This window comes from Lagopus leucura, unplaced genomic scaffold (assembly GCF_019238085.1).
Source record: "Lagopus leucura isolate 7727_CA_CO unplaced genomic scaffold, USGS_WTPT01 Super-Scaffold_100015, whole genome shotgun sequence".
Taxonomy (NCBI): Eukaryota; Metazoa; Chordata; class Aves; order Galliformes; family Phasianidae; genus Lagopus; species Lagopus leucura.
The window spans coordinates 5461113-5476415 of NW_024962269.1; the positions used below are offsets into that span (position 1 = coordinate 5461113).

At 35.3% G+C, this 15303-nt stretch overlaps 1 protein-coding gene across 3 annotated transcripts in view; it reads right to left on the bottom strand.

The window, feature by feature from the left end:
* The window catches only part of UNC13C (unc-13 homolog C), a 120607-nt gene that overhangs the window by 3988 nt on the left and 101316 nt on the right, over nt 1-15303 (bottom strand). For all 3 annotated transcript variants that reach the window (XM_042875887.1, XM_042875885.1, XM_042875884.1), the window contains 5 exons: nt 14524-14580; nt 13464-13544; nt 12349-12496; nt 1370-1462; nt 206-365 (listed from right to left, as the gene is read on the bottom strand). In XM_042875887.1, coding sequence (XP_042731821.1) covers nt 206-365; nt 1370-1462; nt 12349-12496; nt 13464-13544; nt 14524-14580 — 539 coding nt within the window. The remainder of the gene's footprint in view (nt 1-205; nt 366-1369; nt 1463-12348; nt 12497-13463; nt 13545-14523; nt 14581-15303) is intronic.

Sequence of the window (15303 nt, forward strand, 5' to 3'; positions counted from 1 at the left end):
CGCAGTGGTTGTTATTTGTCTTTATGTAGAACAGTTATAAATTAATAAATAGTTTTTAAGTGATTCTTGTCTTTATGGACTGTGATATACAGCCTTACCCTTAAGGTTATTTTTGTGTAAAATTGCAAGAAATTCAAACAAAATTTGCAGGAAATATGGATTAACAGACAACAACAACAAAAAAGCGACAAACCAAAAAACTTACAATTGGAAAGTCTCATTGTATTTTGGTGACCAGGTGTTGCTTTTTGTCTTGGTTCCATGTTTCCTTTTCTTGTCACTTAGGTTAGGACCTAATACACAGACTTCCACAAATGGCCGGAACATAGCTGTTGTTTGCCAGTTGAGATTATTAATTGCTACAACTAGAGGGGGGAAGAAACAAGGAAAATGAAAGTCCATTAGAAGGACTTCAATTAATTATTCAGTATGACTGTGTACCTAGCAAAAGGTGACCTGAGAGCTTTTCTTCTGCAGGAAGCTGCATCAGGGAAGGATCATGTTGGTGTTAGGAAAAGGTTCTTCATGAACAGAGTGATCAGGCATAGAACAGGCATCCCAGGGCACCAAGCTGATGGAGTTCAAGGAGTATTAGGACAGTGCTCTCAGACATGGTGTTTGAATTTTGGGTGGTCTTCTGTGAAGCCAGGAGTTGGACTTGATTTTCCTTATGAATCCCTTCTGACTCAGGATATTCTATGATTCTGCCTGGCAAGCCTCGGAGAACTTTTGCCTGTTCTCTGCCAACTCCTGACTGTTACATGTAACTGCATAAACACATATATATTTATATGTGTATGTTTCCAGTTATAGCAGCAGCTAAGACAAATGACCATTTTATGAATAATTTACATCAACGGCTCTCTTCTCTGCTACGTTCGCTGTAACTCAAAAATCAACCTTCAATAATCTCTGTGATGCTGGGTTTGATTTGGAGTTTGTATTGTGCAGAACAAAAGAATTTTGTTTGTTAAAAAGGCAGTGCTTTAAATATTATGCAGTGAGTTACCACCCACCTCTCCTAGAGCTTGTGGAGAATTAAACCATGTACAACTTATTCAGAAGTATATTTTGGAAAATTATATACAAGTAATTCAGAGATGTAATTTGTCAAATTAGAATTTATAACTGCGTAACTTTGTATAACAGATCTTGTCTACACTGGGAAGCATAGGCAGTGCTACTTGGCTTGTGCTGATGTTGAGCAAGGAAGTACAAACCTAATCACTTGAAGCATACTCACAGCTTTACAAGTACTGCAACACTTATCACTTATTATTTCACTGTTGGTGTGTTTTAATTAGGATTTAATGCCTGGGAATTTTAGATGTTTTTGCTTTACTTCTAAAATTAGCTGTTTGAAACTTACCTTTTACAGTAACTTTATGCTCACCAGTTCCAGGATGCGTAGAAAGATCCACCTGTACAGATATTTCACCCACTGAATTATTAGTGGTTTGGCCTGAAAATAATAATGCGTAGGTTAGCATGCTTGGCTTCTTGGCATATCAAGAGAAACAGAAAGTGAAAGATGAATGATATTTGTAAGGAATTTGACATGCCTTTCATATTCAGATGGGAATCGGCTATTGATAAGTGATTTTGCCACAGAAGTGCCTCTAGCAATTGAAGGTTTCTATGAAATGTCTCAGTAAAACAAGAAAAATCGTTCATTAGGAACTATCTGCTCTTGTTGCCATTAGATGCGCATGCATCCTGATACACAAAAGTTTGTGGTGTTGTAAATATTTTCTTTCACGAACCCTGCTGCAAACATCTCTGCATTGCTATCGATGAATCCTTTTGGTGTAATCTGTAATGACATTCTCTACAGTGGTTGAACATTGCAAGGTCAATTAAATACTCTAAGCCCGTGTTACCGCTTCAGAGAACAAGATTTCTTCCTGACACATCAAGGTGAAGAAATTCAGTGCTCAATTAAGTTGTTTGGAATCCTTGAATATAGCTCCGTGTTTTCTGCTTTCAAGTGAATTTTGCACAGAATTGCCACAAATTAACTTTTAGAATTTGAGTGTTTTAGCAAAAATGCACAACGTAGTGTCTTAATCCGGTCATAGCTGCAGCTACTGAATTGCAGGTTACCTGAAAAAAAATTTGCAGCTAAATGATTCCAGTATCAACCAGGTAAAGTAATTCTGAGATGATGTTTTTTTTTTTTTTTTTCCTTGCGTGTTATCATTGAAACTTGTATCTTTGAGTAGTATAGGACTAATAGAAATTTCTGCTTCTTGAAATTTTATTTATTATTTAAAAAGAAACTGTAATGTTAATTACAGTTGGAGCAAATAATGATCTTTCCAAATTCTCCCATTCAAAGAGGTAAACAATTTACCCTGAGTGCAGTGGAAGGTGAGCCAAGGTGATCCTGAGGATCACTGAAAATATCAGCAAGTGTCAATTAATTGATTTAGCTTTAGCTTTAACCCTACGTGCAGGAATCAGGAATGCTTTGGAAGAAAATGGTTAGCATTTTCATTAGGTTGGATGTGCAGCAACCTATGGGTGGTGTTAATAATGGAGAGCACGCTGTTAGTAAGGCTCATTAGATGCTACCAATATCAAATCTATGAATTTAAGAGATGAGTCTTTGCTTTTAAAGTTGTTTTTTTTTTTTTTTTTTTTTTTTAACTGTGCAAAGTATTTCCTTGCAAACAGCTTCTAATTGATCCTTTTCTTCCTTTTTCTTAGTGGTGTATAATTCACAGCAGTGCTCTAAGCAATACTGCAAATATATATTGGGATCAGTCTTGTGTGCAGTACTGTTTGATATGGTTATAAAGAAATCTGTGTGAAATGTCATAGTTTTATATTGAAAGCAGCTGATGTTAAATGACCCTATAAAATTTGTGCAGCAGAACATCTCAGCTAGTAGAGGCAGCTTCTAATGGAATTCAGAATATGAGCTTTGTTTCCTGTAGTTTACCAGTACGTCCATTTTGCATGTTTGCTCTCACTGATCTCCTGAACAAACTAAAGTTACAATTCCAGAACATTCACTATTTGCTTATATCAGTTTTTGTTGATATTGAGGAACTCTGAAACTTCATTTTGAAGTCTCAGATCTGTCTGCTGTTTTGCATTTTCTCCTTGCTACCAGCCTTTGTCATAGCAGCGATTAATGATTCTGATTGCTCTAAAGAAAGGTCCTTTCCTCCTCCTACACTTAAGATCGATTTAACACTAAAAAAATCTAGCCCTGTACCACAGAGGACAACTGCAGTTTTCTTTCCTTAGTACTGTACTTTAGAGACTTAACAAATATACAAATAATTCTATTTTATGTTGGAAAACATTACGATTGCTTATCTGCTACTGCTCCAGCTCTAAACTGTGCTTTAGAATTTATTTGCTTCCCAATATAAATGAAGTAAAAGACAACATCCTCACATTGGTGGGTTTTAAAACGATCACCTATGTTCATTTAGACTGCAGTCGTTCCATTGCAACAAAAGGCTGTAAGGTGCACTTCCTCCAGGTTGCTCCTCAGTGGACAACTAAGTCTAGTCTTTAGCAGGTACCTTTGGAAAAATGGGGACTTGTGGACTCTGGTAGAGAATATCTGACAGAACATAAGGAGGAAAGAGACCCACTTATGTTTTCTGCAGCTAAAGCAGAAACTCATGTACTAAATACTTGTGACCGTTTTTTGTGCCCAAATTAAGATGGGATTTGACAAAAACTGTTTTTCTCTTCTGTTCATCTGAAATTTCACAGTTGTCTCATTCTGCATTACCATGCAGGTGTTTGTTACTTGTCTTCAATGGATCTATACTCAACTTTGAATTATTCAGGCTATAACTTCCTGCTCTACTTGAGCATCCTGGCTCTCTGATTTCCCGATCTTGCATCCCAAATGAAAGGTGGTCCTTTCTTACTGAGATTTTTCAGCTTTTCCTTTAACTTTATTTGGTAAGTCCTCCTCTGCCTATAATGCCTCCTTCTTCTGTCTGTGGGCAGTTTGTAGTTCTGGAGCTAGATGCTCTTTTAAAAACTTCTGGAGTTTTGTGGCTTCTTGACATTTTCCTCCTCCCATCCAGTCACAAAAGTTGGTGAATTTTGTAGTGCCTTGGCTTCAAAACAGTTAAAGATAATAAGCTAGGCTCTGAAATAGTCTTCAAAAATATGCTAAAAGGTCTTAAATTTATGATGGTTCACATGTATTTATTTATTTTACTCTGGTTTTCAGGTCTTTATCTCTCTAGGGATTAGAAATCTAGTTTAAAAGAAAAACAACTAGCTACAAGCTAATCATCATGCATGATATGTTTTAAGTACCTGAGACAGAAAAGCTCTCTAAGCACTGGGAGTCAGGCAATAAAAACAGCTGAACTAGCAGCATTACTCTGTGGTAACCCTATCCTACCCCATTTGCCTAACAGGCCTGTTCAGCATAAATCTCACTATTTAATGAAATACCGTACCAAGGTTTTCACCTCGTTTATTGTATAAGTTGTAAGGAAAAAGTTGGACATATCTTCAGGGTTCCTCAGAGCGTGATGCTACAGGAATTATATAAGCTGTGAAACCAACACATTAATTAGACATACACTGGGCTTCTTCTGATTAATGCCAAAAACTATGTACATGTAGATCTCTAACAATAATGCCTCCTAATTGTTTCCATGTGAACTACAACAGATGCAAAGAACGCAATGATACATTACTTCTGGAGCAGCCATTATATTTTCCTAAGGTTGTTCTCCTAATTTCTTAGATGATGTATTCAGCTTGGATAGTCATTCTATTGTTTTATTTTTCATGGAATCCGAAGGCTGAATAATTTGGAAGAAAATCTGGAGTGCCTGTTTTAAAATTTTTTATGTAATACAAAGAGTAAATTAAAGATGAATTCTCTGGATGTAGGAAGCTGAAAGATTTTTTTTTTTTTTTTTTTTTTTTTCTGTATATATAGAGAGGAAGAAGGCAATCAGTGAGCATGTTTTTTCTCCTAGTGTACTGTGGAGGAAGATGGCTTACTCCTAATGCAAGAAAGCATGGGACTGGTGAGAGAACGGTTATACCCGTACTCTCAGTGCACAAATGAAAAAGGAGAGAGATTTCATCTATGCTACTGAATGCGAGATGAAGAAGCTGTGCTGTTTGTGACTATGAAACCACATACAGCACTTGGCTGTGAGCAGCAAACGCTACTTTATGAGGTCTGAGTAGCTACTGGGCTGATGGTTGCAGGAAGGGCAGAAAGCTTTTAGTTGTTGTTGCACAGTCTGGGAAAGGCTTTTCAGGTAACTTAAGGACATGTACATTTTACTGTTATAGCCCTGTCCAGGGCTGCATTCTTCATCGCACATGAATTGGTAATGATAACCAGGCTAACTATAAAACATGCTTTGGTTGAATTTAAGCTGTTTTTATAAACTATTGCTAATTGATGACTTATGGGGAGAATTCTTATTTATGTGATGACTGACTTTAAGCAGCCATTCTTTAACCAGGCTTCCACGAAAGGATTGAAAGGATTTAGGAGGTCGTATTTGACTAGAAGACATAAATAATTTATCCTAAGGATTATTTTGTGTGAAGGTATTAAGGTTGACGGAAGATTCTGCAGTGTTTGTACATTTCCCAACTGTTTGAAGCCATGCTATTAAATACGTTCTTACCCGTTTGATATTTTGTAATGTCACATGGTGAAGAATTCTGAGGAAAATAATACAAAGCATGCCATTATAGGTTTAAGCATAAGGTAGTCGTTTGAGCACCAGGCTGGAACCAGCTGCTTCATCTCTGCCTAATATAGGCCATCCTTCTGAATGCATGATGAGAGAGGGGCTGGAAAATGTGTAACCCTGCTATGTCCCTGTGTTTTATTTAGCCCTCTGTGAGTTTGATCAATGAGAAAACATGGATGAACCAGCTTTTGTCTGGGAAGTTCATTTAGCAACATCCAGATGTATCTGTGTGTCTCAAGCAGTGCTGCACAGAGGCGTGTAGCCTCTTTATAGGTCTTCATTTGTATTCTACAGACCACTGATGACACTAAAACATCCTTTTTTAAGATGATGACGTATAAATGATGACTTTGTTACACATTATTAACAAAACATTGATACCTTTTGAATACTTTTTTTCATTTTCTTGAAGACTTAAGAAAAATTGTAATGTATAAATTACATATTTAGAAAGGTGCACTTATTTCAGTTAAAGAACACCTGAAGAATTTTTCTGTCACAACAGGCTGTCAGGTAAATGCTTTGTAGAAGTAGTTACACTTTACCAGCAGCTCCATTATTTGAACTTTTAAAGTATTAATTTTCTTGTTTCTGAATGCATTTATTTTGCTATAAAAACACACTGCAGTACTTCTGTTAGTTGTCATTCTATAAGCCTCAATATTGTGCTCATTTTTTTCTGTTGTAATTTACTGTCTATTCTTTGTGATATTAGTCTGAAATTCTGCAGCTTTCCAACTGTAATAAGTGTTTGTAACAGATGTTGCAGCAAAAGTTTGTGATATTAAGTCCTTTTAGTAAGCAATAATTAATCTTTTTGATCTTGATTCAAGTTCTCTTTTCAAGCACTTTTTTTTTCTTTTATGTAATTTGTTTAGCATGTGATTGAAGCCTTGATTTGAAAATACAATGGATGAAGCAAGGATTGCATTCCATTACATTCCATTACATTGCAGGTTATGGCAGAACTGGAATTGTACAGGAATTAAAGTTCATAATGAAATACCAGAACAATTTTCAAAAATTGATAATGCAGCAGTTTTGAAATGGAAAGGGGCAGGCAAACTTCTCTTTTTCCACATATAAGGACTGCTAAGTTATTTTTTTCTTTACTGTAGTTTGTGATGATGCTTAACTGCTTCTCTAAGCTATTTCAGTTTGTATTAAGTTTACTACTGTCTGTGTTAATTTTTGAATTAGTATTTGAACTTGATTCCATATGTTTAAAGAGAATAGTTTCTGCAGAGGAGCACAGTTGCTTGGTATTTGGAAATCATTTCTCTTTATTTTTGAGCATGTAATTTCCTTCCCAGTGTTGGTGGCTTTGCAAGAGGAGTTACAGTTGTTCATTCTAATTAGATAAATATTTTCCTTTCTACATATAATCATTTCACATCTTCGGATGCTTCTTCCTCTTTCAGCTTTCAGTTGTTTATCATGAGAACAAAGAAATTCAATACAAATCAACTGATGTGAAAGAATACCTTTTTCTGCAGCCATTTAAACACTCAAGTGGGAATGTAGTTCTGTGTTACTAAATGAGTATTGATTTTTCTCCTTAAGCAGTACAAACTCTTTAAAGTCAAGCTAAAAAACATATTGCAGTTCTTTCATCTTTACGGAACTTTTGCAATAATGCTAGCATTCCCTTTTGAGGCTTATAAAGTGAACCTGCTGTATATGTATAAAAATTATAGTACAATGGGTATTTCTGATATGTACCTGTTGCTACAACAACAACTGGCACCTACAACACTGGCATTTACTTTGGAGAAATTACTGGTAAGAAACAGGATCAAATTCAGGACACCAGAATATTTGAGGTGAGGTCTTGTTATGTAGTTTACAAAATTAAGATAGCTAATGTATAGTAATGTTAAGCTATCTCTTGTGTATGTGCATATATATATATATATATATATATATATATGTCTTTTTATTTCGTGGAAACCTCGGGGCTTTTCTTCATGCTATTCTGTGCTGACCTACTGACCCCCACATAGCTATCAGCCACTGTGGTGTGTTTTAGTCATACAGCACTGAACTCCAAGTCTTGCATCTGAGAAGGGTTTTGCAGTTCAGGCTGGACAGTGTACTGCAGTTCTAGAACTGATTAATGCTTGGCACAGGTCTATTATGCACATTTGATTATGTTTGGTGGCAAAAGGTGATTTAAAAAAAAATAAAATACATATATCTGAGTTTTAGTCTGAATTGATAAAGAAATGTTACCCTATAGCTGAGTTTATAAGAATCAGGAAGGGGGGGGGAATATATTAAGGTGTCCAATCCAAAGATGGTAATCCCCAGGAGATCAAAGTCCAATGGAAGCGGAATCAGAGCTCTGAACCTCAGGGTGTAGTCTTGTACTGATGCTGAAGAGGCACACTTCTTCACTAAACTAATATCAGGTCTTCAAAGTCTGTTAGTTCTGTGTAGACGTTCTTTTATCTTTTTAACAGAGACCCTGAATGCTACCTGCTTCAGAAAATGGCTTTTGGCAGTGTTAACTCTAGTATCAGGAGAACGTGCTTACAACAGGGTGTCTCGTGCTGCAGTTACCTGATATTGCACCTGAGTTTCAGAAAAGTGTAACTAAATTTCTTTAGCAGTTTCTATTTTGTTGCATGTTAAACTGTAGAAGTGTTTCTACCAACCAATAATTTATTTGCAAAAGAGAATACCGCTCTATTAGTCTTGCGTTTGGGAGTTGAGATTGAAGTAGTTTAGATGCTGGCAGGTTTTGTTCATTTTTCTGGAAATAGAATTCCTTAAAAAAAAAAAAAATTGTTTATACTATGGGGCAAATGTAGGTAATTATCTCCCTCCTTATCTTATTAATACCAATGCTAAAATTCATAATAATCTGAATCTCAGTAGTATTTAATTTCCAAACATGTGAAAGCATGTGGCAGGTGTGAGATAGCAGCATAGATGTAGTTAGAGAAATCTCTCTCTCCTCCTGTGCCACGCAGAAAGACAGATGTTTCATAAGGTAGCATCTGACTGAATTTAAGATATGCCAGTATGCTGATCTTGGTATCTGTACATCTAACAAATAAAGTTGCTTCAGAAAACATTTTCATTTTCCATTTTCATGGTGTAGTTAAAGACTTGTTTTCACAACATTGAGTGAGGACTGAATTTATGATATTTATCTCAATAATCCCATAAAATAGTGGAAAAAAAAATATATAAATATACTGAGATATCATTAGTTATTCAAAAAGCTGCTGCTGCTTTGTGTTCAGAATTGTCTCATTGTTTTGAGTATGCTCTTGAGGCTATAGAAGCACTTTGAAAAGGAAAATCCATCAGATTAAGATTGTGGGAGTTAATTTATTTGTCTCACTTTCTTGATAGTTTGCTTTTAAAGCATGGATTAGTAACAGTCTAGTCTTGTGGCATATTTGGAGACAGCAGTAGGGAAAGAGGTTAGCTTTCAAGTACTTAGTGAAGTACATGGAAAACACATGAATAACTACAAATATCACTGGGTGGTTATTCTGCAACTTAGGAATGTTTTTATTAGTATTGCCCATAGGAACCTTGTTTCCAGGAAGCTCTTTGGGAATGTGTAGACACAAAGTGTTGGAATCAAAACTACAGATTCTTGTTCAGAATTGGTGCAAAAGCATGCTTATTGGTTGGTGTATTTGAATGTTCCTACTGAATTTAATAACCCTGCATATACAAGAAGATAATATCAGGTGCCAGAGCATACAAATTTAACATAAGTCTTGCCCTTTGTAGGGAAAAAGTCTAATTTCTGCTTCTTGTACTGATTGAATGTCTTTTTTTTTTTCTTCCTGAGAATCGTGCAGCTTCATCATGGCAAGTGGAGAAAAAATTATCTGTGGTTAAAAGGTAAGCCTGATTTTTATTCACTTATAGTTTAGTGATAGTGTACAGTAAATACTGAGAGGGCACAGCAAGTGTGATCAGTGCACATAAATTATTGAGTGGCTGGATGTTATTTTGAAAATGCTTTATTACCGTATTGAAATCAGATCTAAAAGCAGTCATGGATTTTTAAAGAAGAAACACTTCTCAAACAGCTATTCTCATGTGACAGTTGTGCATTTCTAGTATAACTACTGTGGGTAGAGGTGTTATTTTCATTGTAATGGATGTCTCTCCAGGATGAGTTGTCATAGCGTAACACTAGTGGATGCTGCACTCTTGTTATTTCTGGAGCTACTTATGTATTTTTATTTTGTAGTTGGTAGATGACCAGTGAATGTGTTTCCTTGTACAGAGGTCATATTTAAGTTAAATTGAAACACAGCTGTATGTAAAGAGAGAAGGCAACACTTAACATGTTGGCGATGGTGCTGGAGCTTGTAAAGGCTGGTTCAACAGGGACTAGAAAAATAGTTGACTCTTGTATATTGATATGACAGTAGAGTTCTTATCATCAATTTTCTCTAGCCATCTAATTCTGGGTGGCATATAGCAGGATCTGACTGCAAGAAATGCTTCAGGAAAGAATCACTGGCTATACTGTGAATGTTAGATAATCTAATCAGTGAAGCTAAAATCTAGTTAAAATGTATCCCTTGCATCATATATTGCAATGTCTTAATATATTTAATAGGTAGATTGATAGTATGCAAATGAATAGATGGTAGAATATGTCTTTCACCTCAGGTATGTGCATGAGTTATTACAGGTAAATTGCAAGTCCACTCTTGCTCTGTTACCATGGAACTTCTGCATGAAAATTTTGATGAGCCAGCTGAACTCCTTCTCTCTAGCTTTTTAATTTTATATACAACTTCAGTTTCTAAATCTACAAAGGCTCATTCATTGTAACTGCATGGTAATGGTACAGCTACAGTTGTGAGACTGGAAGTTGTTATAGATACATTTGTTAGTTCTTTTAATGAAATGTTAAAAGATGATGAAAAGCTTTGAGTTGCTTTTCCTTAGCTTTCATTCCCAATGGCTATATCTTTAATAACACTGGTGTGCAAATATAGACCTGTATAGAAATGAGCACAGACCTGAGAGAGAAACCGTGATGAAAATCAGAAAATTTATGTTTGCCATTCAGAGATCATAAAGGATATCTTAGCTTATGTAGCTTATGGCTACAACCTGGATAATTTCCTTTTGTTACAATGAAAATGCAAGAGAAAAAGCAAAACATATTAGTGATTAATAATGTTCAGCCTAAATCCATATTGTTAATCATTTCTGAAAGGGGGAAAAATGTCTACTCCTTATAACTGAGAAAATAGCTGTACAACTTTATATGAATTATTAACAAAGATCCTCAGTCTAATATGGGAGTTGTCCAGAAACTCATTCTTTATAATTAATCTTTGAGGCCAGCTGCAAAGTAAGTGTTTCTTGCTTTTTATAACGTGACATAATGTGTGTCGGAGGTGAAAGTAATCAATTTCTAGCTTAGCTGTGCAATTAAAACTTCTACAGTTCTAATGAGCAGGAGCAGGGTAGATATGTCTGTACGATCAAACCGCGTTATTTGTCAAAGTTGCTAAATGGCAGTCTGTTTTAAAAGATGTCCATTGCATTTAAAAATTGCAAAACTTTACACTTCCTAAAATGAAATAACAACTGTTTGGTTTGGAATATAATGCATGTTATCCATATAAAACCAGTTCCTATATGTACTGTAGAGATATGAAAACACTAACCTATATCAATACCGAAAAAGGTAAATAATTGCTTCTTTTTGACAGAAAGAAAGCATCTTTGCCTAAAAGAACAACCTAAACACTTCTCCTCTTATTGAAATGTAAGTCCTCTTCTGCAAATACACCATTAATGAATGGTATATGTATGTTTCAGGTTTTTAGGGTGCACTACACCAAATTTCCAGAGCAGAAAACAGGAGCTTCTATGCTGGTGATGTTCAGATTTCACAGTTAACTTGATACAACATCCTTTCACGTTTGCTGGCTTTTGGGAGGGGGCCAGAACTGACCTTTGATAAGCAGGCATGGAAAATGATGTGATGTTCTCAGCCAGAATGGTTTTAAGTCTATATTCTGAAATATGCATGCACACAATTAGGGAGGATAATGCTGTACTGTTAGCCTCCTGAAACCTTCTATTCTTTTGGAAGCCATAGATGGCCTTCTAGAGGGAGAAGTGAGGGTTCTGTAATACAGAATCATTGTACTACAGTAAGGCCGCATTACTTACAGTCCCTTGTTCTTAATTCAAAAAGGAAACCTTAAGGGATATGCCATGCTTTTTTGCAATTACCTGAGGTAAGTAATTAATAGCAATCAGTTCTGCAAGATACTAATATTCTCTTTGAATTTGTTCTGTTTATGGAATTATAACATTCACTCTGCTATGTCCTTTGCAACCCTGCTTGCATATGGAGTGCTTCTGTAAGTAACCTTGATATGCAGTGGTCATGTAGAGCTATGGGATCTAGTCACAAGTGACAGTCTTTGCTTAATTGATCATGTGATGATAGCTACAGATGGTAATCAGACCTCCACTGTTTGAAATCAGTGATTGATGTAGGATAACATCACCTGGGCAGATTTGTGGCAATAAATTCTAAAATACTGGTGTTTGGAGACTGTGATTAAATGTTCTAAATGACTGGTTGCTAAAGTTTGATAGATCTGCATTATTCTTAAAGATCACTTACTTTGAGACTTCTGCGTGTCTATGAATTTCTTTATCAAGGCATCAGTAGTTTGCGTGTAAAGACTAAGAGCATATTTCAGAGAGTGTAGGTCTGGGCTCTTTTCCAGGAAGTTCTTTTTCAGCCCACTTCCTCCAGCGTGGAAGTATTGCTAAAAAGTATTTAAAAAAAAAAAAAAAAGAAAGAAAAAAAAAAAAGAAGAAAAAAAGTAAAATTCCAACTTGCCTTTAAAAATAACATTGGCAGAGCCAGTTAGATTTGTGATTGTTGCAGTGAACTATTATCATTTCTGCAATTGTTTTTCTTTCTGAAAGGGAAAATTTAAGATTGCTGGAAAAATTACATGTGTAAGGTTCTTTTAGGTTGTAGAATACAGAATTAGTTTTTAACTTTTTTCTATCTAAAAAAATATCTAAAATTAAGGCACAGTTTACTCCACGGGTAAGGAATATATTCTTAAAAGTCAGTCACACTGACAAGTGAAGTGTGCAAACACAAGTACAATGTCACCAATATGGAAATCAATGCTGCGGTCTCAGTCAAAACTTGACAAATGTAAGTCACATTGAATGGTATTTTTACTTTGTAAATTTCCTACACACAGTTCTTGCAAAAAACAAAAAACAAAAAACAAAAAAACCCCTGCAAAATGGGAACTAGACTAGAATGATATAATGAATGAAAATCATCTGTAAGTTCAGATAATAAGATAGAAGAGATAATCGAGGCCAGAAAGAGTTTCATTTTTGGTAACCTATTTGCTAAGATTTTTTTTTTTTTTTTTTTTTTTACAAAATGATAATATGTTATACTTAAGGTAAAAGTTTATCCTTTTATTTTACTCTCTCCTAAACAGTAATGCAGTTAAAATATAATAGATTATGTTTGTAAGTTGCTCAGTGAATTAATTTTGGGTTGAATAATTTTTATAGCTTTTGCTGCAATCACTACCTGACGTTTGCTTTCAAGTCACTATGAAGAGCTTAGGATCAAATGGCTCTTGCTATATTACAGTAATCTTCACGGTTCTAGGGGACCATTCTACATTGGAATCTACTGTTATGTAATTACATACTTGTTCATTCCAACACTGAATGGAAAAACATGTAAAGCTGTACCTTTATAGTAGCTAGTGCTACTTCCATTATTGCGCACTGCCTCAGTGTCAGGCTTTTGGCATCATCTCGAATCACATGGTCCTGCAAAAGGAGTTAAGAACGTAGCTCATTATGGAAGAGAGACAGCATTGTGACCTGTCTAACTTTGGAAAAGCAGAACTTCCAGGTACTCTCCAAACTTCCATGTTTAACAGGGATTAATTCAACTTCAGGATTATTTTAGACCAAATTATAACCTAAAACAATTGTGCTGTTCCTTGAAAACATAGACTGTAGGGAAAAAGATCCAATTCTTAATACTCAATACCTGTATCACTTTCTTTAATTACTGGAATATTTTTGTGTTCTGTGAGACAGGTGAATAGGTTTCAAGTTCAAAAAATTATATTCGATGTTACTGAAACAATTCATCGTATTAAAAAACTTGAAATGTTAACTAATGTTGGTTAATGCCCCATATTAAAAAGGGTTCTTACTACAAAACCGGTTAAATAGTCATAAAGAAACTATATGCCTGTGAACTTTATCTGAAGTGAAGTTGGGAAAACTGATTAGTAAACAACTGACATTAGTATCGCACATCTAAGGTCTCTGTGACATGACAATATGGACTTCAGTGATGTGGTGCCAATGACTTTATTGCAGAGGTCCTTTTTCAAGGCCTATTTTCAGTAATATGCAGAACAAATATACAAGTACTCAGATCTTTTCTTAAAATTGCTTCCAGAAGTTCTAGAAGGGAACTGTTCCAGGAGGGAACACAGAAATCTCAATTTGTTATTCTGTGATATTTAATGCATATAAGGCCAAGTTGTGCAGCATGGGAGTTGTATCATCTTGACCCAGCTAGTGATCATCACTTTATCACATAAGCATATCATCATTTATTCTTAATCTATTTGGATAAGACTGTAAAATCATTACTAGTCTATGAACAGCTACTGCTACATTCAAGTTTACTACAGTAAATAAGAGTAAGAATTTTGGCCTCACAGTCACCAATATTTCATCTGGTTTTCTGTTAGAGCAAGCCATTCACTGCTTCATTTGGCTACATTACCTTGAGTTTTGAGAGTTGTCCAAGATCTTTGGCTGCACTGAATATCATCTGGGGCCCCTGCAATCACATTGAAAGTTCAGGAACCAGAATCAATACAGTGTAGTTGCTTTGTATGGCAACAGATCTTGTTTTCTGCTAGGATGTTAGCCAAAATCACTGTTTTGCAAAGCTAAATGAAAACTTAAATTACACAGAAGACATATTTATAATTTTGATAAGAAGTAGCTGAATCCCTTCAGCACGATACTTGATACAAATATTGACTTTCTGATAGCAGTTTCTTCTGCTTCTGTCTGCTATCTAGTTTTGTCTAATATTTTTAAACTAAAGCTGGGATTATTTTATGCAGTGTGTCAGTGTCAATATGTCCATAAGTAAGTGCTATGCTAATGTAGATAATCGCAATGGAAGGGAACAAACTGAAGAACCTGCAAAAGCTTAACTCAGAGTTAAAGTGAAATCCTTACTGTGAAACACATAAGATAATGATCTAGCATCATGCCAAAGCTACTTTTTTAAGGGTACTGTACTGTTGTGAATTTAAACCTGTATTATTACAAAGCCAAATGCTGGCGTGATACCAAACTAACTCTTGTTAGTCACTAACTTTTTGCATGAAATAAACAGTATCCTACTACAATTTTGTGATCACAATTTTATCACAAGTACTCCAGGAAACATAATAAATACTGCGGTTACTTGGCAGCTGAACAGGACATAGCTCTGGATGTCTGGTTTCCAGTACAAATTACATGGTGTAATATAAAGCAATTTTTCATT